Genomic DNA, 27,689 nt, shown 5'->3' with positions numbered 1-27,689 from the left:
CACACATGAAAAATCAAATGAACTTGTGACGCCAGCTTTTCATCGCCTTCTACATGCAACATTTTAAGACATGGCTTCTCTGAAGGTACTTCCTAAGAGGCAGAGATACATATTCTTATGCAAACCATGTTTAAGATTATAGTTCAGAAAAGCTAGGAGAGAGATCTAGAAAACTATGAAGTGAAAAGAAAAGCTTGGCAAGCTGTGAGATATCTTCTACGTTGAGTATCCATAACCAGAGGTTGGTCTGATGATAAAGCTATTAGGATAAAGCAGCTCTAAAACACATTCAACGTAATTAGACCAATCTTTTCCTCTTTCCTAAGCCTCCAATCCAGCAAAGCATTTAAGGCAGGTGCTTAGCTTTGAGCTAATCACATTCTTTCCACCAAGGCTACCTGCACACTTAAAATGAAGTGCTTTGCTAGAGTAGAACCTATTGCATAAATGAATACATTATAGATCAACAAAACCAGCTGGCATAACAAGCAGATTAGACTACAGTAAAATAATTCAGTGCTATAAGCCAGGATGCTGGAAGACTTTGAAGCTATTGAACTAGAAATGGAGACAGGTTCTTTAGAACAGGCAACACATTTACATAAATATATGAATATTGCTTAGCACACTAACCCCATAAACCCAAATGGGACTGCTGGGCATATTGAGGAGGAGGGTGAAGATGGCAAAAATCACCTGGTTGTTAAAGAGGTGGTAAAACAAGCAAGCAGATGGCATTGAAAAGAGAGAGCAGACTGAGAAATTGGACAAAAATGCTGTTAACATGCAATGCCAGGCTAGCTTAAAATTAAAAACGTTAAAGTGAGAATAGTTTTATTTCTTCTGAGCAACACTGCACCACTGGTGTAATATATAACATGAATTATGCAATTGTTTTATCATATCATAAAATACCTTCAGGTCTTAAAGATGCCTCAAAAATTACTTGATGTAATAAATATTTAAATCAAGTCACTATTTTCTCAAGTCCTCCTAAGACAAGCATTTGTCATGACTAATAAAAATGTTTTATTACTTTTTTCAATTATTTAGCAAGCAGATTTATTGCTGGTGAAAGGTGACAGCTTGACAAGACTGGAGACTGAAGTGCTCTGTCTGTATAACAAGGAAGCGCTCGGTCTGCCGCGGTGGTAAACTCCCCAGGCTGCCTTCTCAGCAAAGCTCAACCCTCTCTACCGATACACCCCTGCGGACAACCCCTGCTCCATCCCTGCTCCATCACTGACCTCTCTGCTGAAACTGCCAGCAAATGTGTCAGTCACTGCCCAGGGTGATGGATATTGACAGAAACAATTACCTGCTAGGATATGGACAGCCAGAAATGTAGACTACGTAGGTAACAATTGCTAGAGACTAGCAACTTTTAGTTTCCACTGGGTAAATTTTGGGACCAGGTTCTAACCACCCCCGTGGGCCAACTTACAAAAGAAACCTCATTTAAAAACAAACAAACAAACAAAAAAAAACACCAGGCATGAACAAAGGAACAAAAAAATCCCCAAAACAAACAAAAGCCCCACGTATTTGACTTATAAATTAAATACTGAACAGCCACAAGCGGATAATGCAGTAACAGAAAAAAAAAAGCCATGTTAAAAAGGCTGCTAATTGAATTATGGTAATGCTGCAAGCTAGTGCAGCTTGAGACAGAGGAAAACCACCTACTAGTACATCCACAAATGTAAAAAACAACACCTTTCCTGTGGCACGTGTCACTCGTTATTTCTATGTTAGTGCCCACTGTTTCTATTGGAAACAGTTATTTTTATTTCATATTCTAAAAATATATGTTAATGTCACTGAGTTACAATAAATATTTTTGTTTCCCAGCCATAAAATTAACCTACTAAATCACAATTGCTCTCTGGTTCTGCATGTGAAGTCAGGAGCATTAAAACAGTGCTGCAAAAGTCAGTCATTCAACACTGGGAAACAGATAAAGGAGGAGTGAGGTATTTGTACCCAGTAACTTCAGGGGCTGCAAGATGCCTAGGAGGTCCTACAGGGCTGCCTGGATGGTCAGGAAAAAAAAAAAACCCTCCACAGAAAGCAACCTGGTGTCCCTGAAATAGTTCCTGTTGCTCATCTCCCTCCATGGGCTGCAGAAGTTCCAGGGAAAATGACCTCCAACTTCCAGTACCTAAATTAAGAGCCAAACTAAGACAGACAGGGGATCCTTCAGAATGACATGATGCCAGAAGCCACATCTGATCACCTGCAAGAAGGACAACCAAACAAGGACAAAGTGGAGAGTCCTCCTTTTAAGGGTTTCCAAGGTATGATACTCCTGGGACCAGGCAATGCTCATGGTCTCAGAAGTTTTGGGAGCTCTTTGTATAACATACAGAGAGCAAAGTATTAGTTGCAATAATACATCTTTACCACGGGTTAAAACAATGCATCTGATCAGTGTATGACAACATTTAAGCATATGGGAAATTATGGCAGAATTCAACTGCCACGACTTAACAGAATTAAGGCTCATAAAATCTTTAGCTCTTTCAAAAGACACAATAAGACAGCTAACAATCTGAAGTGATCAGGACCTTGTAGAAACCTTATTTATCAGGCAGTGCCTGCAATTGTCCGTGCCTTTCTAAGACACAGCTAACACCCTGATTCAGCACTTGGAATTGATATGCCATCCACATTTCAGTGCTCATTGTTTCTTACTGGTTAGAGGCAGCTAATAAAAATATTAGACATTAGAGCTTTTTGTGTGGGGCCCCCAGAATTTGAGCCTCAGTGTCCGCCACCATCTCCTGCTAGATTTGCTCAGGGGAACTCTTAAAGTACACTAGATGAAATACTGCCTCACTCAAACCTTGCTGAGCTGATAATGAAGAAGAAACTGCAGCAGAAGGTGACATCATCAAATTTCTTGAGAGTTATTAAACTTAACTTGGCCTGTCATTACCTTCCAGAACATTTCCAGCTCTTTATTGCTGTTGTAGACTTTGTGAAATTCATAGAGCCAGAAATTTAAAGTAATTACTGTTTTACACATTGAGAAGTTAAAAGCTGACCCTGACTAGAAGAGTGCTTTTACACAGCTGGAGTCTTCTGAGCTGTTAAAGATCAGCATTACAGAAATGATAAGAAAACAAGCCCTCGTTCATAATTTCCCACTAGTTTTATAGAAATCAATAACAACCTTATTTCAATCACTCAAAAAGCTACGCTCTCAAGGGAGTGTGAAGTCCGTATAGATTACCATTGAGAAACACATTCTTTTCTCTGTAAACAACAATTTGCTCATAATAGCTTTGTACGATCTAGTAAGGATCAAACCTAATATGAAAAACTGACAGTAACATAACTTACCCAGAAATGTACAGAACTGACTTTTTTCTATTCTAGCCATAATCTTCAACCTTCAGCCCCTGCAGATGAAAGGGGTGGAGGGCACCACGGGGATTTGGCTTGTGAACTACTCCCCTTCCAAGATGACTGTGAAAAACAAGCATCTAAGATCTAGAGCAGCACATATACTTGACATTTCTGAAGGGTCTGCCAGTGCTATAGAAAAGTTTTAGGGATCTATGGTGAAGACAGACAGCAAATTTCTGCATTTGAGCTTTTGCAAACCCTTTACTTCTTCCCAATATTTTATCTACTTTTAAAGTTACAAAAAAACAAACCAAAACCAACTTTAAAATACATGTGCCAAACTGTCTACATAACTGAGAAATTAAATTACAAAATTAATAACGCTTTGTTGGAATGACTATCAGCACGCAGGTCTTTGATCTACTGACAATCTCAAGTCTCACGAAAGCTGATGATGCTTAAACATTCCTCTTTGAAGCTAAGCTGAGTGGAAGGAGCAATTAAATATTTCTTCATCTATTTTATGCACCTGCAAGTACTGGAAGCAACTACTGAAGACCATGACAAACAGTAAACGCAAGTTAAGCCTTGTGGGTTGAGGGGTCTCCTAGATGCTGGCAAAAAAACACAGAAATAAATCGTTAAAGCTTTGTGTGGGTACAAGAGAGGCAAAAAAAGCTAGAAAAAATAAAAGCAGCAAAAGCAAAGTGTCCACTATGTAGACTTGCTTGAACTTCTGCGCAAGAAAATAACTACTTCTGTGTTCACTGAAAAAGGACTTTACATCAAAGAGCTGTCTGACTCTGACAACCAGATTTTTCTCCTGATAGAATGGGGCAAAGGTCCCTGACTATTGGCTAACTGATTGGGCCAAAATAAGCTGCACCAGGCTTAAGGACAGCATAAGGACACTCAGGCCCTTTGCAGCTTGTTATTATAACAGTGAACAACTTATGCCAAGATAAGGACACAAATATTTGGTCCTAACATAACCATCAGGACCGAATTTTTCCTTACAGCTGTGCACAGGAGAAGCTGTGTTCAGCCAAAAAAATGTCCATTTCATGTCTATTTACCATCTATACTGATGGGGAACCTGCCTGATCATAAAGCTTAGTAGTGCTGTTTGATGGTAAGACTTGTGGCTATATCTGTGTCAGATGCTAACCTCCATCTTGTCTTCTTTTTATGATGATTTCTACCTCCACATTGAACTAAAGCTGAGATATAGTAGACGATAAAAAGGCTTGCAGCAAACAGAAGAATATTTTTGCACAATTTTTATACTTTGGGTCTGAGCAATCAATATGGAACATCTTCAGCAAAAAGATGGCTAACAAACTAGGAGAACCAGTTTCACTTTTCAATGCTCTAGAAAGAGGCTGCATTACAACTAAACAAGGGGCATTTTGATGGGGAATTTAATTGACTGTAAACCTGAAGAGACAGCAACTTATAAATGCAATTATAGCTTAAAAAGAGAAAAAAAAGGCTCTCACTAGCCCTTTTAGAAAGTCTAGCCCTATATGTTAGCAACATCTCTTTCTAATCTATCATCAGCCATGAGAAAGAAGATGCTGGTTGTCTGCCCCTGAAAGAGCTGTCTGGCTTGGGAATGGAGAATGGAGAAAGGTTCCTGGAATTGCTAGAGGAGTTCTGCCTCAGCCCAAAGGCTGTATACAAACCATGATGGAAACATGACAACAAAAAGACTTGCGGTTTAGAGGCTTCCTGCCTAGAACATAGTCCCTCTTGTACTGGCTAAAGCAAAGAGTCATTGATTTTTAAAATTTTTCCAAAATGTGTTTGCTTACTGCCACTATCCCAAAGAAACAGGTGGTAAACAAGATGTCCCCACAGGAATTCAGCTTTGGGAAAGGCTTAGGCTTCTTAGGGAATCCTAGAGCAACGGCACCAGTCTAGGTAGCTCACAGCAGCAGTGCTGTGAGGCACTGCTTCCATGAAAGAAAACCAAATACAGAGCCTGAGAGCTCAAAACGCTCCCAAGGGACCAAGAAAACCGGCAGTGCGGCAACCTGCTGCAACCAAAAGCTCGAAAGCAGATCGGCTGAACAGCAGCCAGACACAGACGTCTGATGACTATCCAGCAAGGGGAATATTATGAAGGCCTTCACACAGCATCTCGAGCTAATCCATCTGTACAGGAAAACGTGTGCAGAAGCACACATTCTCCTGTGGTTTGAGAGACACTTTTGAAGCAAGCTGGCCCTCTGAATAAGTCATACCTCAATAACATCTATTTCTAGGATTGCATAAAGAGGTAGAAAACCCTTCTAAACATTGTGGGCTGTCCTTTAGTTACAAAAGCACCTTATCCCATGAGGATTCAAAGGAGAGAACTGACACAGTTTTGCCTGCATCTGTTTGCCTAATTTAGGAAGAAGACAAAAATTTTAACATGCAAAAAAAATCATCCATTACTCAGGTGGTTATAAATATGCATTACAAACCTTTTCCTTTCAAGAATTTTGGATTCAAACAACACACAGCATCAAACCACTGTTTAGAGAGGAAAAAGGAAGTAAAAACAACCACACAGGCTTGCTGGAGGGAAAGAAAGGCTAAATTCTCACTTACACAGAAGTCCCTTCATACAACTCTGGAAGGATAAAGAGGCTTTCAAGCAGATGTAAATTACACTCAAGCTGCCTTTAAGGCCCCATTTGCACTGTCAGACTAGTTTAAAGGTACTTTGATGCCAATTAGAGTCCACCCTGAATTGTTTATGTGGCACTGGTGCTGAGCTGAGAGTGCAGTTGATAGTTACGAGTGGAAGTATTCAGACCCTAATGCCAAACTTTTCCTGCAAGACCGTTTAACTCAGATTTACAAAAGAAAGGGATGACCATAAAGAAAAAGGGCTTCCTCTGTAAATGGTCTAAAAACCCAAAGAACAGTTGCAGATAAACTAAGTACCATCTGGTAGACATCTTCACTTTTTTTCTTTCCTTTTTTCTTCCACCATTTTTATTTTTAAGCCAACACAGGAACAATTAGTGTCATTCTCAGGAGCGATGTAATGGAAGAAAATGTCTCTGATCAAGCGAGAACACAAGGCAGGGAAGACTGGCTGACTAATGCAGCCACTTTATCAATAGAGTGGCATTACTTTGGCAGGAAGAAAATTCTAGGTAAAATAATTAAGCAATGATTTATTTTGTATTTAAAAACAAAAAGGCCACATTGTTTCCCCGCTTCCCTGACTTGACAATCACAGGCACCCCTACCACACTCCCTTCAGTTTTTTGCCACTGCAAGGCTGGCTGCAGTGCCTTTGCCTGTCAGTATCTAAGTAGCTCTTCCTCAACAAGCTAGGGCCTCACAGTAGGACTAAATAATCTGAAAGTCAGTTCAAGCATTTATTTGCTGGCCAGAGTCTTCAGCAGATGGAGCGAATTGTTTTCTTGTTTTGCTTTAGCAAGTTGCCACTCTTATCCGACCATGAGCAGCCCCCATCAGAAACAAAAAACAGGAGCAAAGTAGGTTGCAAGGTTACCCAGGGCTTCTGCTTGAAAATAGGTGCCCTGATTCAGACAACACATTCTTTACTCCTCCTTCCTCCAGAGGGGAAAAGGGATAATGGCAGTGGCCATCTGGAAAGAAACATTCCCCAGTTTTCCTCTATTACTTGTTCAGATGTCCACATCTGCCAGACCTCTTCATCCCAGCTGCCTACTGACCCCTCAGCCTGCTTAGATGCAACGAGAGGTGGGGCGTAGGCACCTTTTAAAGGTTTGGGGCAGAGAGGACCTCCCTCAGCCATAGAGATGTGCTTTGACAGAATGCCTTCTCTTGCTATGGGTACGACGGCTCTGCGTTGATACCAGCCTCTGCTGAGCTGAGAAGTAAATGAACAAACTCAGAGGAGATCCCCAAGGAACTGTTGGCTCAGCTGGCCACAAACATACTTTCAAAACACTATCCAGGAGGGCTTTCTTCTCAAAGTGGCTAATTAATCAAAATAAATACCTGCAGTCAGGAGCCCCCTCACTGTACTGTCTTTGATTTGTTCAGAGAAAGCATTCCAAGACATCTCAATTTGTTGCTAGGTGAAGGGGTGCAACATCACCCTGAAGAATATAGCTTCTCAGCTGGAGCTGCACGAAAGCATCACTCTCTCTTTTGAAGAAATCCAGTGTACAAAATAGAGGTGCCTTTTTTTTTTTTTCATAAATTCTACCAGCACTGAGACATTTGGGTTCATCTGTAGTTCCCTGCTCGTCCTTCTATTCAGGATGGCAGGATGCTGAAAAAAACTCTTGAGGAGAACGTCCCTTTGCAGACTATGCTGAGCAAGACTAGTGGGCGGTGGCTCCAGAAAGAAGAAAGGAGGCTGGAGAGTGAAGTCCATGTTCCCACAGGCCACCAGGGACAACAGGAAATCCCATGTATTGGAAGTCCCAGGAAGTGTTCTCAGCTCTTGAGCCCTTTTCTGGGGATCCTACAGCCATCTTTGCATGGGTTCAGGCCTCCTCTCTTTAATGGAGCAGACAGCACTGGAGCAAATACCATAACGCACAGCACATTTTGCCTACAAGGCGGCAGCAGATACTGCACAGCAAAGCATGTTGCTGTGCAGCTGCTGTACTGCAAAGCAAGAGCTGCCACTGCCTTCCACGCACACTTTCCTTGTAATTCATACAGCAGCTCTCTCTATCTACACCGATATCTAGAAACAGAATTACACCTTCCTGCCCCAAGCTTCCAGTTTGAACTTGGGCTAAGCAATCCCTGTGGAAAATCCCTCTGTTCTAATAGAGGCTAATTTGAAGGTCAGCATTCAAACCTGCTTCACTTCTAATGCACTCTTGGCTCTGCAAAAATCCCTCCCAAGGATAGGATATCCATACTGGACGACTCTAAATATTGTCATGGAACCACCATCTGCCAGAATGTGAAAGATCTTTGAGTGTTGCCATTCATCTTTCCAAGCAGAAATATCACCCTTCATCTTCACCCTTTGTATCATATCATGACTTTGTAATAACCAACTGTCTCCAAAATTTCTCTTTGGAATATATTTGCCTCTTGTCTTAATTTCTCAGTTGTCCCCTGTTCCCTCATGAATTTGGAATCTATTGCACAAAAAAAAAAGAAAACAAACAACAACTGGGTTTAATCACAGAAAAGCTTGCTAGAAATTATGCTAATGCAGCAAGAAAAGCATGTCTGCTAGAAGCAATCAAGGCAAAAAGCCCAGTTTCACGGGTTTATAGAGAAACAAGAGCAAGAGACCAGAGACACAAATATTTGGAACGTCCTGTCACCAGATCAGAATGCAACTCAGATGCATAACAACTAAGCACTGGGGTTGACTGCTACTTAAGAGGCATTAATATAGCCATTTAAAACTTTGAGTAGTTCCATCAAAGGCAAGGTTCCTCTGTTTGAAGTTAGGCAAACAAGTATTGAGCTGCATCAGCTCCAAGTTGCCATTAGATAAATAACATGCCAATGTCCACACACTACTCAAGAGTTTGCTGGTATTATTTTTTCCCCAGAAGACTGAAATGGAACTGGAACTCATTGTGATCTTTTAAGAGCATTTCCCCTGGTTGCTCAGGTGATGATGAAGAACAGCCATATCAGTTACACAGGGTAACCAAAGCATGGTAACGATAACCCAGATGAAACTAGACCAAAGATAATATAAAATATAAGAATATTATTCAATGCATTAGCATAGAAAAGTTTGTATGCAGATTTCTGCAGGCCAGCTGTGAATAAGAGTGCATAGGGCATGATCTAGCATACATACTGTGTACAGTGCAGTATTGAAAGGTGCTGGATGAAGAAAGGGTTTGGTAAACCTCAACCATTCACCCCACGATAATCAGGGAATGACCATGTACTGGCCAGGCGATGCATTAGAAGCCTGCATTCCCATCACAGAACCATACCTGTTATGATTTTTTTCAATAGCCTCCAACAGCTTCACACCTCCTGAGCATAAGATCAGGATTTTTATAGAATGAAAATACAGCAGGTGGTACCATTCACTAAGAGGGGGGCTCCCTGTCCCCTCCCTCATGACATCCACCAGGTCTTCTGTGGCCCTGTCATTTGCCCGTTGTTGATTCTCAGCTAGTCCTAGCACCCAAAGAAAGACCATTGTCCTCCAAGGCTGCAAGACATGTAACTGCATCAGGGCTCACCTGACTGAGCAGGTAGCCCTTCCATTTCATTCTTCACAGCCATCACCCTAATCCCCTGTCTAAACTACTATGCTTTGGTATTTACTTAGCTTGTTCCATTTTGTCACTCAGTTAGAGAATTTGGGGATTAGGGTTTTTTTCTGCTCTATTTGTGATTTATTTTTTTTTATTAAAAAAAAGAGTGACAGAGAAAAGGAAAGAAGATGGATTTCACTCTTTTGTTACATATTTTCTAACTACCTCCTCCGAGAACAAAGACACTAATCTTCTAAAATCTTTAAGAGGTTTGTTTTTTTCTTTTGAAGTTTGGGATTTTCTAGCAGTAGTGTTTCCCTTTCTGTGCCAATTAAAATGGCTCTGTTTTGTAACTGATAAAAGTGCCTTTAACTCGTGTCCACAACAAGGAGCATTGTGTGCTGTTACAATTGTTCAGTAGATGCCCAGTCCCAGACAGATGGTGCTTTATCCTCACCCTCTCTTCAAGACAGCATAATGCATTGTCTTGTCAGGGATTAATGGAAGTGCCACTCACATTAGATGCTAATTCTGGTAGCAACTCTGTTGCTACCAGATAGACGTTACAGCTACTGCATGCAACTAGTGCTTGGAGTGGGCAGTCCATACTGAGGAGGAGCAGGACATTCAGAAATCAAAGTGAGGAGCACAAGGCAAGAACCTATGTAGAATGCAACCTCATGGTCAAGGGGAAAGAGACATTTGGAAACAGAGATAGGGATGATGGAAAGAAAGAAACACAGAGCAGAAGAAAAAATGAGGACTGAAGATTAAAGACGACAAAACAAAGATCAGGAACCGAATGGGAAATTAAAACAAAAGATCCAACACAAATAAGAAAAGCACCTTTTCTCAGTAATGGCCAAGACACCACGTCACCAGAAAATCAGCACTAGAAAGGTGCCCCATAACAGGGAAGAGTAGCTGAAACACAGACATGTGAGGGTAGGTTATTCTAAATTGGATCTCACCCCATTCTGCGCCCCAAAGCATTAGTGCCTTATAAAACTACACATAAATGTTTAACATCTTGAATAGCCACACAGTTGAGTACTGATTATTAATGAAAATAAGAGTGTCAAAACTGATTCCTGGATACCTACTTCAAGAAAAAATACCAGGACAGGTCCGCATAAACACCACAAGAGACAGACAATTCGGAGATAAGTTTTCAGATCTGTCCTGGATCCTCCCTTTTTTGTTTAGATAAGAGATTTCAGATCCAAGACTAATTTTAGATGCTTCCACATATGCATAAAGTGGGCTGAGAAACACCTAGGCTCAAAACAGCTTGTGCTACCGCACTTCCGTCATGTTTTCTTTCTAGTACTGTGGTGACTTACCATGGTCTGTATGTGGCATAGCGGGAGAGAGGAAATCCAAGTATTGGACCTCTCTTTCTGAGAAGCCACTGGGGCATGTGAAATCTTTTGTGTTTGAGAAAAACTCCTACATATTTACATGGATGAAAAATCTAGTTAGATACTCCACACAAAACTTCTAACTAGCACTATCATGTCACTAATTGGTCAAGGGAACATAGGCCTTTCACTCTGCATTTCAGCAGAGGTTTCTTATGGGAGAAAGGGAAGAAAAGGAAGGAAGAAGCTATTCAGAGATGTTCATCAAACCTGAAAAGCCAGACCCAGACCCGGCAAAAGATAGTAGATGGCAAACAGAAAGATTTTGTGAAAAACTAGAATAGTATAAAAACAGTGGAAAGAAGGAAAGCGTTACAGCAGCAGGAAATACTAAAGTCTAAAGATATACAAGGAAATACATTTACACTGTCTGTTGTTCCATTAATAGATAAAAATGGAGCCATAGAATAAATGCAAGGGAAATAAAAAGAGTAGTCTATCACTAACAAGCTTATGCAGTGACAAGCAGCTTAAGTTCAGGTCTTAAGGTCTTGAAATAGTATATTAGACCATAAAGTTTTCAAATTTCTCCTGAGCGCTGGAAAAATGGGGTATACTGTTAACTTCTCACAAGTCTCCAGTACTTTATATTAAGAAGCTGTGGTCATGGTAAAAATCAGATGAACTATTAAACAAGAAAACTGCCTCTGGTTCACAAAGTCAATAGGCTGTAAATCATGGGAACTTGATAGGGTACACCAGCAAATTCAAACTGTATACTTCTACCATTCTCATGCTCTTATTTGTCAGGGGATCCACCGCTAAAGGACACTAGGAGTGGATTAGGTGGGCTAGATGTATATTTGGTCTGACAGGTTTGTCCATTTTCGTGGCTTGCTTTATAACTTTCTTTACTAAGAAATGACACGTCAAGGAGATGGAAGAGAATTTATTAATGACAACATGTTTGACAGCCACTATACTGGACTAAAAAGATATTGGCCAGAGCCAAGGACAATGTAGGTTGATACCTAACTCTTCACTCCATGCTCCAAGTGCACGTACTTCAGCAACATACTTCCAGGCTCAGACCTCCTTACATCTCTATTTGCAATAGTCCTTACTATTCCCTAACTGGATCCTTCTTGAATAATACTTATTGTATTGGCCAGAAATTTTACTAATTGTGTAATTGCATACAAATTAAATGCTAGGAGAAAATAGATTTTTTTTTTCTTTTTTGGTCCAAAATTATATTCTAGATTCAGAGCTACATGATGAACTTTTCCACTCAGCTACAGTCTAATCTTTTTTTTTTTTCCTTTCCTTGTGCAACTCTACCAGTGCAATTACCACCTCACTTGCAGTATGCTTCTGAATTTCAGTACCAATGCAACCATACTTTTACTGTACTCTGGAGGATATTTACACCACCTAGCTCTAAGCACCGAAGTAGGTCATAGTTATTAACCAGATAGTTACTGCAAACTCCCTCTTTAGTCCATAGGCAAAGATCAGATCCTTGAGTCTCCTTCAGAGCAAGCATATTACCATAACCTGCAACTCTTGCTTCCCAAGCCATGAGATTTTTATATGTAGAAGCTCCCAGCGGCACTAAATTCCATACCATGCTACCAAACTGATTTTAGCGTTTACTCAAGTGTCCTGGTTTGGGGTAAAACAGAGCCAACTTTCTGTTCAGTGAGAGGCTCTTGTTTACACTTGTTGCTGTGGCAACCAGTGTCAGCTGACTCGGTTGTTTACCCTGTGGAAGGGTTACCCCTGTGGGCAGGTCGGGTGACCCAAACTGACCAATTGGGTGTTCCATCCCGTCTGCCGTGCTCACTATAAAAGGTGAGGGATCAATGGGATCAGGTTGGCTGCTCTCCAAGGGCCCTTCTTCTTAGAGTCTTCTCCAGTGGGCTCTTCTTCAATGGACTGCTTCTTCAATGACTGATGTCTGAGGAGGACCCTGTCAGCTCATCGGCTTTTTGATCCAAATCAGTATGTTCCAGTTTCCATTTGTCACCGAGTTCATTCTGGAAATTTCCCAGTGCCTGCCAGTGACATCTCCCTGAGAGCTTGATACGGTTTTGTGTATGTTTGTATATATTGTATCTATTTCACTATATCCTTTTTTTATTTTAGTATTAATTTTTCATTACAGTAGTTTAGTTTTTTTCCTAAACTCATAAATCTCTATCTCTCTTCTTCCCCTCCTTAGAGTGAGAGGTGGGGGAGAGCATCTGTCATCTTGTCATTGGCCAACCCGGCTCAGACCACAACACCAAGTTAACTTGGGTTCAAGCCTTCAAACACAATCTGCTACAAGGCGCTGTCCTGTAAGAGTCATAAGAAATCAGCTCATCTGCATGAATACCATATATCACCCATTAAGCCCACACAGAATTTTTCATAGGTGAATCCCTATGCAGTTCTGTGAATAAATTGCAAACACTTGCAATAGTTCAGTTTGCTGTAGCAAGATTCGTTTTACAAATAACTCAAGACAGGCTTAACTTCTGTCAGTCCAAACTAAATGAACAAACACTTGATGTCTAGGGGCGAACAAAGTTTGAGCATTATCAGTGTCCTTTTTCACCACCACAACTGCGTTAAACACAGCTGACAGCTAGTCTTTGGTCTCATTTTTAACATGCCATTAGTATCTATAAAACACATCTTACCTTGATCTTCTGAAGAGACCGGTGACCTGGAATAAAACAACAAAGTCCAATCAATCTTTGGTATGGAAAGGCCACAAATAAGGTTTGGTGTCACTGTGGGGAATAGAGTATGTAGGAATTGGAAGGCTTTATTCTTGGGCTAACTTAGAAGGGAGGGCTGGAAGGCATCTCACAAGAAAAGCGCAGAAAAGGGCAGAGACAGAGAGCAGGTTCGGCAGACCAGAGTGGCCTTATGGAGTCATGTCCATAAGGCAGCTGCACTGTTAAGCACTCATGCCAAGAGTTTCTGCAGGTACTTGGCAAAGAACTTATCTACTGCTGTTACTGTTGGAAATAGCTGACAGAAAGTCCTGATCCTTCAGAGTTTATTGAAGGGATCATAATTAAGTGTGGCCCAGGAGGAAACCTCACAGCTAGGGGTGGTTGAGGAAATTATAGCTTCAGAGGACCTTGCAGTCATTAAGGTGGCCATTGTGGTGGAGAGCATAAAAGCAACATAAGCAGACAAAAAAAAAAAAAAAAAGAAAAAAAAAGTCTGGACAGATGTAAGTACAGTAAAAAGTAATGTAACAGCAGCAACACAAGAGTTACAGGATACCCTAACCAATGGCTTAAGTCTCTGATAATACATCAGGGGTTATAAAATATGAGAGACCTCTCCGTGCCCCTGATGATGAACAGAAGGTCCCCACTGAATTCCATAGATTTGTGACACAGCTCCCATCACTCAGGATCACACCCATCATTTTATTCAGCACCCACAACAAAGCAACAAAAAGACATGTAAAGTATTTGCTCTACGTTTTTCCCTTTGCCGCAGCAGCTTGGATTAGCAAAACTGGGGCTAACTGTACAGCCAAATCTGGGATGTGCCTAAGTTATTTAGATCAGATTGACAGCACAAAGTGGATTGGACCATTGCCTCAGCACTTCCCCAACAAAGATTTTCAACTGCATATATAGCCTTCCCCTCCAACATAACAAGGAGTTTGTTCCTGCAGTGAATGGAACAAGTCATGCTTCCTTTACAGGATATATTTAATTTTGCACCAAGCTACAAAAAAATAGCAAATTACTAAAGATTTAAAAATGTTAGTGTTGCCAGCAAACAGATGAAAGCTGACATAAGAAAAGCAGCCACAGAGGGGTGAAGGGAAAAGAAGGAACAAAGAGGAAAAGAGCACATGTATATTTAACTGAGTCAGCAGGGGCTGGGGCTGGAGGAGGGGGAAAGAAGAGTTAGAAACCCTGGATTTAGAGGAATAAAGGAGCTGAGGAAGGAGTCATGATCTCATTCCATAATGGGTTTAAAAATTAAGGTTGAGGAATTATAGGACATCAGAAGCAGATATGCAAATATATAGATGCAAATGGGAAAGATGAAAAGAAAAGAAGGAAACTTTCCTAATGAGGTACGCAAATTTTTATTTTTAAAAAAGAGATTTGCAAAGAAAGAGAGGAAAGAGTTACAGCACAGCTGGAGCAATGGTCACTGTGAAAGGAAAAAATGTGATTGCCTAATTAAGATTCTGACTGTGCATGAAGCCAATGTGTCTGTATGGATCAGAATTAATTAATCCTCTACTCCCATTAAATCCTCTGATTGTTGCTGAACATCCTAGGCATGTATCCTGTTCTGCTGCCAACCAGGCCAGCTCTGCCCTTGCGCTTCAACCATGTCTGTAGAAATACAGTAGGAATGCAGGTTACTCAGAAGATTAGGAGGCATCACTAGGACTCTGTCCCACTGCTTTGACCTGTTAGTTACAGGCCTTCCCCAAAACACCCCAGTAGTAGCCCTTCTGAAGGTCAAAACTCAACACACAGTGTTTCCTACAAGGTTAAACAGTGCAGAATGGGTCATATCAAGAGGTGCAAAATTTTAGGTACTTAAAAATATTTTTACATGGAGGAGTCATGCCAGGTTCCTTAGCTCACACATCCTGACTCTCCATCCATTGCTAATGCAGTATCCCACAGCTTCAGTAGAATTTATTCCGTTGTTTTGTTTCTTAATTGCACAGTTTCATCACCTTCCAGATCTTTATTTGAAACAATAAAATAAACCATACAGATTATCCTATAATTTGGCTGTTCTTTATGGCAGATGTCATTAGTACCTGTTAGATTTCTTACTGTTCAACCACTGCGTTCAAGGCATGCAACAAAGACACATGGCAATAGTATTTTGAAAAATACATACTAATTTTTGGCAAACTGAATATGCAGAAACATATTTTTCATCTCTCCCTTCAATGTTTTAATCGAGAAGGTGGTGGTATTGTAATAGTGTCTCTCCCGTTGTTGATGCTTTAAGGAACTAGTGTTGCCACTAGCGGTGTTTTCATTTGAAAGGCTTCATCAAGCATCTTTTGAAACTGTCTAGCGTGGTATCCTGAGAAAATAAGGTTTATATAATCACGGCATCTTGATGTGTACACATGCACCTCACTGCCTCAGCCCAATAAAGTTTGAGCTTATTGGCTCATTTCGCCCATCGTTAACAGAGGGTTTGGAGAGCCAGTTCCTGCTTTCACAAGGAAAAGAAATAGCATAAGCCCAAACTTTCTGATGTAGCTGCAAAGCCACAGAAAGAGGTTTTGAATATCTCAACCACAGGAAAGCCTCAATGAGAGCTTCCACCAAAGGTTCAACCCCAATAAGCTAGGCTTCCTTTGTTCCACTACTGATGTAAAGTATTTCGGCAAAGAACGGAGAGGACTTTCAACATTCTCCTACAATTTCAGGCCATATGTTTTAGCAGGGGGAGGGATTTTCCAAACCATTCAAGTACTGGCCTAACTACACCAAGGGGAGTCTTGCTTGTGAGTATAATGTAAGGAAGTGAGGCTGCTGAAAAGTCCACACTAATAGTGTTGGACATTTTATGCATTGTCTGGTCTACCCCGTGCTTATGGGAGCCTTTAAGGGAGGAAAGAAAGAAAGTCTAATGACCTGCTCTAAAGCACATACACTCACTCCAGAGCCACAGGGGACTTTTCCTGACAGCAAAAAAATCCACTGGATGCTCATATTTCCGGTCACACATCTTTCTCTCAGGTCTGTAAGAAGTGTGAGGGATATACTGTGGCAGCACTGGTCACCAGACAAGTGTCCTGAGAAGGGAGGATTCTCAGCTGCTAACATCCACACAGTAACCATCTATCTAGTGCCTGTCAGCTGCCCTCAGAGTGATTCTAGCTGTGTGTTTGACTGTCATAAAGAAGCAAGTTATCATTCCCACAACCTCTATGCCTTAAAAAAAATAGAGGCAAGTCAGAGATACTTCAGAAGAACTAACGTGCTGTTAAGATCTGTGGTCCCACTGGGGTCAAAACACTTTACCAAATGAAATCTTGAAGAGATTTAAATTTGGTTAAACATAACAAAACAAATCATACCCTGAAAACCTTCAGAAAAAGGTTCAGGCACTGCAATATCCTGTTCTTGACCGTTTCAGAATGGAATTGCTTGTTTTTCATATTAACTGTTACTTGTTTCATCTTGGTGTAAAATTGTAGAAAGGTTCATCACCCACCCCCCACCAAATGAGTAAAGACAGGCCAGATTGTCTATGACTGGCTATATTTCCAGAATTGTGAGATTAAATTAGCTCTTCTACCAACAATGCCCTTTTCCCATGCGTAAGTGTGAAAGGGGAGCCCAAGTTCAAGTATTTTCACCAAAGACATTAATCTGACTTTTCCCCTGCCCTGGTTTACAGGTGCTTCATGAAAAGCTATTGCTGTAGTGGCCAGTTAAAGGGAAGACAAATATTACTATGACGATAGGGAAGGGGATGAGAAGGCAGGAGGAGGGGAGGTATGTTATCACCTCCATTTGTTGTCCATGTTGTTTGTACCCCTCCTTTTGCTATAGGTCCTACAGTAGTGTTCTCCTGTTGCAGGATGGCAAGCTCTACTCAGAAGAGATAACAGCACTTGGAAGCCTCAGTCTGCAAGGGGAGGTTGTGCATTGCCTGTTCCACCGCTCCCTATGCAAGCAAAGCAGTACCTTCTGTGCTTAACACAAGGATCTCCCAGGAAATGAAGTATACATATTTATAAATGCATAAAATAGCCTGAATAATAATGTAAAAAAAAACCCTACTCATACATTCACTAGATGCTTCCAGCAAATTGGAAGACTTACGATACTGAAGACATGAGACATGCCCACCTAAAACAGCACTGTGCCTCAGAGTCAATGGTCTGATCCAAAGCTCACTGGAATTTTCCCACTCACTCTTACAGGCTTTAGATCAATTGCTGGCAAAAATCTAATCCCCAGGATAGCCAATACAGCCTTCAGTATTGTACAAGCCTTCTCCAAACAGCCAAACACTCACAGCTGTTTCCAAGTGCACTCTCCAATGTGCAAGCACTAGATTTGTTCAGCACTGGAAGGGTGCAAGAAGGAATATTCATTTCTAAGGAGGGAAGGGCAGAGACCGTCACAATTTTGAGCCTAGTCAACTGAGGCTTAGGAACCCAGAGAAACACAGCCAGCCTCCAGCAGATGAATTCTAACAAAATTTCAGCAAATGGGTACATTATTCATGAAGACAAAAGCCTCTAGAGAAACAAATCCAGAGCTGATGTAAAGCAGCTATTTTAATCAATAAACCTGTAGCAGAAACCATCTGCACCAGGCCTATTTAAAACCAGCCATTTACAATTTAAAGGCCAAATGACAATCTGTGTGCAGCAATCCTGCTGGTTTTTATGACCATTTCCCTTTTTCCCTGCTTAAGCAATGTATTTCTGCAAACTTTCAAATTCAGTCTGACAATAGCTACCTGTGATGAGGGGAGGGAAAGAGCTTTCGGATTAAACCCATTCCTTCTCATTTTGTGTGTACATCTCTTCAGAACTGAAAGTGGCATCCCTACTGGGATTTATTCATATACGCTCTGATTGTAGTTGAAGAAAATTTTTAGCACAAAGTATTTTTAAAATAAAGGTGAGGAAACCCCCTCATTCAGCAATCAGCATCAACACCTCTGGGACTGGCAAGTGCCCTGCAGCCCCAGCTGCAGACAGTGCCTCGTATCTTACTGGCAGAAAGACAGAGCTGTTTGCTTTCCTGGTCCCTCAGCATCTCCTACTTGGAGGCACCCAATAAGAGTTAAAGATAATGCTCAGGCATGGGCATCACCATTTTCTGCCATGGAACTTGATGAAAAATAAAAGCCTAAGAATTACTGAGAGCTTCCCCATACTTCTACTTTGACCCTAAATGTGCCCAATTCAGTGACATTGACAGGCTGGGAAAATGAACTACCAGCAGCCTAGCAAGTTCAACAAAGGCAAATGCAAAGTCGTGCACCTCAAGAGGAATAAACCCATGCAACAAGACAGGCTGGGGGCCTAACGGCAGGAAAACAGTTTTGCACAAAGTTGCACAAGTTGAATGTCAGTCAGCAGAGTTCCCTGCGACAGCAAAGGCCAGTGACATACTGGGCTGTGTTTGCAAGAGCACAGCCATAAGGTACGTCAAAGTGATTTTTTTACCCTCTACTCAGTACTTGTGAGAGTTGAGAACAAGACAGACGTTGACAAACTGGATTGAGTTCCACAAAGGGCCATGGAGGTGGTGAGGGCATGTGAGGAGAGGCTGAGGGAGCTGGGTTCGTTCAGTAAGAAAAGAAGGCTCAGGGAAAAATCTTATTGCTGCCTTCAGCAACCTAATGGGTAGAGTCCAGAGTCTGCTTGAAGAAAGAGGAGAAGAAGCAACAGTCACAAGTTGGGATGTGAGAAATTCAGATTGGATATTAGGAAAAACTTTTTCACTGTTTGGATAACCAAACAGGGGAACAGGTTGTACAGAGAGATTATTGAATCTGCAGTTTTGCAGATATTCAAAACTCGTCTGGACAAGCCTCTGAACAACTTCATCTAACTGGCCCTATTTGGAACAGGGGTTTGGATTGGGTGACCTTCAGAGGTCCTTGTCAACCTAAATTTTTCTGCAATTCTATGAGTCTCGCTACAAAGCTTTCTGCTTTTACTATCCCAGATTTCCTGTCATTCTTTCCTCTCAAATATTTCTCATAGACAATGGCCATACTGTCTCAGACGCATGGGAAAATGCTGACCAGCAATGCTCTCTGAATACAAAAAATTCCATTCAAGTTATTTATTATTTTGCAGAAATCCGTTCGGACATGTCCTGTTAATCCAGAACAGCAACCTGGAGAATCTAATTTTTTCTAATGCTACTAAAAGCAAAGTTCGGTACTTTTTCTAGCATCTCTATAACTTCCTTCTGCAGCATCAGTCTCTACCTGCGCAAAAAACAACGCCTCAGGCTGTTCACAAGCATTCCAACATACAGGAATGTAGCTTGGGGCTTCTTAGAAAGGTAAGGGCAGCTCAGATGTATTCCTTGCTGTGTCTCAGGCACGTCTGTGTCCCTTACATTGTTCCATATTTTTTCCTCATTACTGTCTAACTTTTTATCTCTTACCATTTCTCTGTCCACTGTAGAATGCTTTGAATGAAGGCTTGGAATACCACAGCGCAGCTATACCTGAAGTTGTACTGACACCCAGAGGAGCTGGCTGGGAATTGCTGCTTAACACGGGAATAGATTTTATTGCAAAGTCAGATGTAACCCCAAACATGCTTAACCTTGATTTAAAAAAAGAAGAAGAAGAAGAGAGAGATGTTCTAACACATTCATCTTGAAAAAGACAGGTCTACCTTGGAATCAAGGTCAAAACATGACTTAAGAAAGCTGGATTGTTATTTCCTTGAAGAAGAAAGTATTTCCAAATGACCAGAAGTATCACTGTAGGGTGATTATGTATTGTTTGTTAGGTTATTTTTTTTAAAAAAAAACTTGGCCTCTCTTTCTCTTATCACCATGTGACACCAAAGTATCTCCAGGGAATGTGACATTCATTTTGAAAAGGGTCTGATCCAAGCTTCTTTGAAATGCTGTTCTTCCATTTCAAGATTTGAATTAAATCTTCAAAATCCTCACTGACCTACCTGTGAATTTCTTAACGAATTAGCAAGGCAAAAGGCAAAGGAAGGGCAGTAGCTGGTGTAGCTCTAACTGTAAAAGAAAGTGAGATCTAGCCACTCCATGTAATACTTTGGTGAAACAACAGACTGGATGTCAAAGGACTGGATGCTGTTTGAAGCAGCTCTTCATTAAAAAGACCTGGGACAGGCACTAAAGGGGCTGGGTGTACACACTGCCTTAATAACCTACATGAAAAGTGGAAATATATGTTAGGCACAATCAGGTAAAAAAATCATCTGACCTCTTTCCTCAACAACAGATCTGTGTACTTTTGCTTTTTCCAGAAAAAGATTAAAACAGAGATCATTTTGCTATGACCTTAACTTTTTATTTAACCCAGAAAAAGGAATTATTTTGATAACCGCAAAGCCATACTGCAAGCACATTGGGTATACATACCCTGATTCAGAAGTCACAAGCCCCACTTGGCCCTCAGGCTAAGGGGAGATGAAGTACATCAGCTGCTTGGTATCTCAAGACATCACCCAAATAATTGTAGGCCAGTTTGGGTTTCTAAACAATCTAGAAGCCACACTAAGTGGTGTGTTTGTTACCACAAAACAAACGAGTGACTCCTGATAATTAGCCTTCAGTGGTTTTGGGAGAAGAGACAGAAACACAGGAATCCCTCCAAAACAGGTTCTTGCAATTACATTCATAAATATGTGGCCTGCTTTTCACAAGCGCTAAGCACTAAGCAACATTCACTTGCTTGCCATCTTTAAAAAGAAAAAACAATTTAAAAAAAAATCACTTCAGTTAATGTGTCTAACACACAGGTCCTACGCAGAGCAGAATTGCTGAGCCCTTTACACTCCTGCTATAGAGTAATTAATGGAGAATAAAACTTGCGATGGGAGTTTCAGATATGGTTTTGTGCTGCACTTTTAGGCACCTGGCACAGAAACAACAATTTAGGAGTCAGGGTTACACTGGCTCCGGGCCACCTCTGGCTCTCTGATTTCAGCTCTTGGCATAATTCACCAGGTCCATCTGTCCCTGCTGGCCCATGGGCATAAACACTGCCAGGAACCTCAGCAAGGCTATGTGTTATGGCCCCACTCCTCATGTATTTCCCTCCCCTGCACGCACCTCTGTGCCAGAACTGCTAAACGCTCGCTCAGTCTCAGCTACCAAGACAAAGCTGTGGGGCTTAGTGCTCCTTTCCCAGTGCAGAGGAGCAATAGGCAAGCAAGGACAACTTTTCTCCCTCCCCATTTGAATGCTTTTAAGCTTTCAGAAGTTTCTCCTCTTACCTGAGAAATTCTTTGGCAGGCATTTTAAGAAGAGACAGTACCTTCTACACCCTGACATATAAGCCCACGGCCAGGGGGCTAGGACGCACTTCCTAGACATGAAAGGGCAAGGGCTGCTCCATGCAGAGCAGCCACGCCAAGATGCACAACCCGGGGAACGTGCTCACACTGCCCCAGCCCAAGCACACTAAACCCAGCACACATTCACAGGTACTTTCTGTTTCAGGCAACTTTTTCCAGAAGAAATAAACTTCTTTCATGCACACCTCCACCAAGCAAAAACAGTTCACCAATATATTTTTCAAGCAGCCCTAGTGAAAAACCTCAACCTCACTTTTTGATCAAGGAGTTAAGTGAAGGCTTATGCCAAACTATTGCTTCCAGCGTTATTCAAATACCCTGAACTTTGTGGGTCTAAAATACTAAATTGCAAACCTCAAAAGATGACCTGTTTTCACATGACTATGTTTTGCCTCTAGCTTTTTGTTGCATGATATTTTGACAATTTCCAGTTTCCAGCCACAGCTGAAATCCGAACATGCACATATCTGAAGAATGAGGGAAAGTTAGGAAAGGCTTGACTTTTTGGAGTTTCACACTGTCAACTCAGGCAAAGTAGTACTACTTTGTGATAGCCTAGAGCAGTTATTTTACCAAACTACATTTCTATTCTCTTTGCAAGCCTGGTAAACCAGAATATGGATATCAATAAATACAGTCTGGATGCATATTATGAGATGTCCTAGTGTGAAAGCTTGGACACACTGTGTATTCCAATGTGTGTGTTACATATGTACAGGACTGTGTTTCGTACCCATGCCCTGAAGCTTATTAGCTTTGGTTTTAATAAGACAGCTTGGTACTGAGTGAGAGCACATTAAGAACCAGCCTCCTCTCCGAGCAGATGGCAGCTCCTTATGGCAGGGACAGAGCACATGGACATAGGCTCGCTATGCCTGTGCAATGCTCAGAAAACTAGGACCAGGATGTTTTATTTTTTTGTCTTGCTTCAACTCCTACAAATAAGTAACAAGCACACACAAATGTAGACATATATATTACCTAAAAATACAGGCTTCGATTCTTTTCCAACCTTTTTTGGACTGGAAGCCTGCCATGCCAGAGGATATTCACCCTATATTTATAACAGTGCTTAAAGCAAGCCCAGAAGAATACAGGCTGTCAATCTTCCTATATCCCACTAATAGACCCAGCTAGGCCCTGTTCCAGTGCCTTTAATGTCACTGGGGGCCATGGGTCTGCTATTTCCACTCCATAAAGCTAAAGAGAGGAATATTTACACTCTACAGGGGCATCGTCAGCTCCACTGTCTACCAGGTGCAGTTACCACATGCCTGACACTTGCAGGAAAGCAGTAGGCCCTAAAGATCAAATTATCAAATGTCATTTTCTTTTACCCAGCCAAACAGAAAAGAAGGGTACAAGACGTGACTGTCTTGATATGTTCCCCTGCCTTCTTTGCTGCAGAGCTGCTTTACTTCTCAGAGCAGATTCTGCTTCTCAATCCAGGGGCAAGCAAGGATGGAAGTAAAGGGGGAAAAAAAGGAAAGAGCTGTAACAAGAAGAGAAAAAAGAAAGAACTCTATTACTCCTGCCTTGGCTATCAGCCAGAAAGTGGAAAGCAGATTTATAGCTGTTATGGTAAACAACTTAAAGAAAAGTAAGGCACTCAGCTATCTGTACTCTGTCAACATCAATTTCATCTTTCAGACACACTCCAACAAAAAACCACCTTATATTCCACTTGGAAAATGCTTTTTCATCCCCTTATCTACTGGAACTATTCAGAAAGCATTTTCAAGCTAGGGGGTACTTCACTTTTCCAATGCTGGGGTAGGTAGGTCCGTTTGTCAAGCACATGCATATTCTGTTGCTTGAAATCACCCCAAGGAGAAGAGGAGAGCCGGACTGCTTGCATTTCCCTTTTGGAAAGCAGGATGCTAGTCAAGAAGCGAGATCTCTCTAAAGAAGCCAATTTGTAGTCTCTTGGTGTGTGGGGGTGTTTTGCATGTCACTGTCTGCCAAAATAATTTGTCAGCAGGGTAAATTTCCTCAGCTGCGTATCAGGTGTTGAGACAGAAATCATTAAGAGCCCTCCTTTTGAGGACTCAGGGGCAGGTAGGTGGGAAAAGAGGAAACTAAAAATCCCACCCAATCCACTCCAGGGAGCCACATTCTGAATAATAAAATTACTCGGTAATAAGTACTGATGAGAAAAAGAATATCTTACAGGATGCAGTACAGGATGTACTCTATTTCTGCCACATATTGAAGGGGCAGAAACAAGAACCCACCTCATCAGATGTTCCTACTGTTGTTAAAGCCCCTTAGCAATTCAGCAGCTCAACAGCAAAGGCTGGAGACTTTATTCTGGAAGCAAACAAACACTATTTGCATTGCACTCACATACACAAATAAGGCCATAGACATGCAAATCTAAACCAAACTCTGATTTCTTCCTTTTCCAATTACAGTTAACAAGATCAGAAGCAAAAGATGATGTCTTAAAGCTCAGTATTACTGGGAAAGAGATTGCCAGAAGGATGTGTAAATAGGAAATACTACTGACTGTTGCAGAACTTTTAATAAGTAAAAACCAGGATTTTTCTACACCCCAGCTCTCTGTAGAGAAGGACAGGCTTTGGCAGCAGTGACATAAAAATTCTACTAATTAACAAGGGAAGAAATGATTAAATAAGGTTTTCCATGTATTCAATCACTTAAAGGCAACATCAGAAGTTGCTGAAAGTTCATGTTAAACAGTTTCCAGAACCATCTGATTCTCGCCGTTTGCAAAGATCCCTCAGGTCTGGTGGATGCAATCACCATAGAGCCACAGCTCATCCTCTGACATAGCAGGGACCATATGTGGTAACACATTCCCTAGTCCTGCTTCCGTATCTTCAGACATCAGAGCAAAATGCCAGGATCTTCCCATGTCCAGAACCATCCCTGAGATAGTACCAACATGGCTGAAGTAATGCAAAGCCTCTTGAATCCTGAGTTAAGAACGTCTGTTCTTGTGTTTGCCTCACCTACACAGTCTGTACATGATACACTTAGGATATACCAAAAACATATTTCACGTGGGCCAGCCTTTGAAAAGATATTTTGGTGCCAAAGTTCCTCTGCATACCCTGTGCTTTTAGCATAGTTTTCCTCTCTAAACTGTGTTCCTTTTTTCTGCAGTTGAATCAAGGTGTATCTGCTAATCAGACATGTCCAGGAGTCCCTTCTCGTGGCTATAACCAGGATTGAACATCACTAGAACTAGAGACATTGCTTGGGGAAAGTGGACATAGATTAAGTGACGATGTGGGAGAGGCTCAAAACTAACTCGTGAATTAATGTTTGTCCGGGTGAAAGTCTTATTTCCGGTTTCATGACAAATCATTTGACAAATTCTTATATATTCTGTATCTACAGCTGGATTTGAGGTTGCTGTATAAACAACTCCAGAAGGAAAAAGAGAACTTACAGAAAAATTGTAAGAGCTGGACACTTAAATTAGCTTCCAGATAGTAACAGATACCAGCAGCAGTAGCTGTCATTAAAAAAAACTTTTGAAACCCCACAGGCTGTAAAGCAGCACAGGGCACTAAACAAGATTTTTCTCTGCTGTCAATCTGGAAAGAGTATGAATTTCACTGGGAAGTATTTCTGTCTGCAGAGCTACAGTCTCCAGATTGTTCTCATATTCAATGATTGTACCGCAAAGTAAAAATAACTATCCGGTTTTTGTGTGTATCTGTGCTGAACTGACTATACAGAGAAAATAAGAGATTCAAACTATTTCTGGAAGGCTTTGATTTTAAAAACATAAGAATCTCACAAGAAAACATGCTATCTTTTGTTAGTCAAATTCCATCATTTTTAAAAGCGTTGCTATTGTTTGTCAGGCTGATTTTTTTTTTTTTCTGGATGGCAAGAAAGGAAGCTTCAAGACAAATTATTCAAGCAATGCCAAAATTCTGCTAGATTTTCATTGTTACACTGTAAGTTTTTAAGGTAATTAGAAAGGGCAGAAATATATCTTTTCAGAACCACAGGCACATATCTTCAAGGTATAATTCCAAAGGAAACCAATAATTATTCCTTTTTTCCCCACTGAAAATATCAAAAAGCAATGAAAGCAGCTAAAATCTTGAAGTATATGGAGAGAATTAATATTCACAACAGGAGCATAAAGCACATGAAATTCATTATTTACCATGCCTGGGCACTACTGTGTAAAAAAATTAACACGTGCCCTCTTTTGTCAAGGAAGTCTCCAGAAATGGGGAAGATTTACAGCAGCAATTGAAGAAAAGATTTCCTAACAGTGGATTAATTGTAGCTTCCATCTGGAACGTGCACAAGATTTTAAGTATTGTGATTGCATCACACTGACAATAGCAAGAGCTTTCAAAATACAGGACCAGACCCCACACTGAGATGCATCACTTTTTCCCACTCAGTCTCACTCAGGAAACTTGCTTTCCCTCAAAACAATTTCTTATCTGTTTGCTATATTCTCATATTTTATTTTATTTGCTTTCTTCAAAGTACTTTCCCTATTTAACTCATGTTTATCTCTCCCTGAACTATTCTCAGTTCTCTTTACATCACTTTTCCTCTTCTTTGAGTCCTCATCTTTCCTTTCACTAATGCTTCCTCCTTTTTAACACCACTTTCCTAGTTAAGAGGTGGAAAACTGCTTTAGCCAAACCTTTCTCATGCTCCACTAAGGTATTAAGAGAGTGGTGCCTTACAAGCTATTTGTAAAAGCATCTAAGGCAACAGAAGAGAAATAGAAGGGAGAGTTGAGTGTAAATGGATACTGCATTTTCTTATGCTCTAATTATATTCTAAGGACTACACAGGAGTGTACGGTGAAGGTGGATGGTGATTTATGGCTTCACTCAAATAAGATTTGTTTGAAAGCAATCAGTACTCATGGAACCTTATTTGGGATTTAAAACAACGGAAAGTAATTTGTACAGGTGTACAAATAGCTGGTTAAAACACATGCACATCACTCTTGTGGCTTAGCCTTGTAAATGTGGCTTGAACTAAATCTGAACCAGAAAACTAATTCATATTTTGCTATCAAAACACACTAGGGCAGATTACTCTGCCTATTTAAGAGCCGATGCTGAGTTTTGGGGAATGCAAGAGTTTTGGGGAAACACGTGCATTTTTCAAGTCTTCACCAATCTTCGAAATTTTAAAAGGTTGACCATCACTAGGGAGTTCCTGCCTAGTGTGTTCAAATCCTAAGGGTGACCTCTTTGTATTTTCTTAACTTTCACTAGATGAGCATTCCTTCTCCTTTCTATGTGCAAACTTGCATCCCTGATGCTATTCTCACCTTGTACCACACAAAGATTTCTTTTTGGAAAAAAAACCCAAACCACCTTGTAACATCTGTACTGTCACGCTGATTTCCTGGGCAATGATCTGATTCTTGTGGCTGAGTTAAAATACTTGGCATTCAGCCTTTTTCTTCTTCCCTCTCAGGAACTAGGTTATTATTGCCTCATAAAGCAGTGCCTGGGTGGTATTACTAGCTAATTAATGTCTATTTAGTGTAAAGGGCTTCAGCCACCTTCCAGCCCCCACAGGTGTTTTTTCTTCCTCTCCCTGACAGGACCAGATGGCATTTTGGCCAACCTTCACGCACCCTTCACGAGCCATGCACATAATTCAGACAATGCATCTAGCAGCTTTGGAAACACATTACCATCACAGCTGGACAGATGCTAGAAGAGTGGTTGTTACTACCTCAAACAATGGGAAAATGAATGACTT

The 27,689-nt window shown here is 41.0% G+C and overlaps 1 protein-coding gene across 9 annotated transcripts in view; it reads right to left on the bottom strand.

Moving 5' to 3' along the window:
* The window catches only part of DGKI (diacylglycerol kinase iota), a 217,073-nt gene that overhangs the window by 16,597 nt on the left and 172,787 nt on the right, over positions 1–27,689 (bottom strand). For all 9 annotated transcript variants that reach the window (XR_012586453.1, XM_074582700.1, XM_074582709.1 and 6 more), the window contains one exon: positions 13,591–13,616. Coding sequence is in view for 8 of the 9 variants with exons in the window: in XM_074582700.1 (XP_074438801.1) it covers positions 13,591–13,616 (26 nt within the window). In the remaining variant the exon portion in view is untranslated. The remainder of the gene's footprint in view (positions 1–13,590; positions 13,617–27,689) is intronic.

Source organism: Larus michahellis, chromosome 1 (genome assembly GCF_964199755.1).
Source record: "Larus michahellis chromosome 1, bLarMic1.1, whole genome shotgun sequence".
Lineage (NCBI taxonomy): Eukaryota > Metazoa > Chordata > Aves > Charadriiformes > Laridae > Larus > Larus michahellis.
This window is presented reverse-complemented; position numbering and strand designations above follow the sequence as displayed.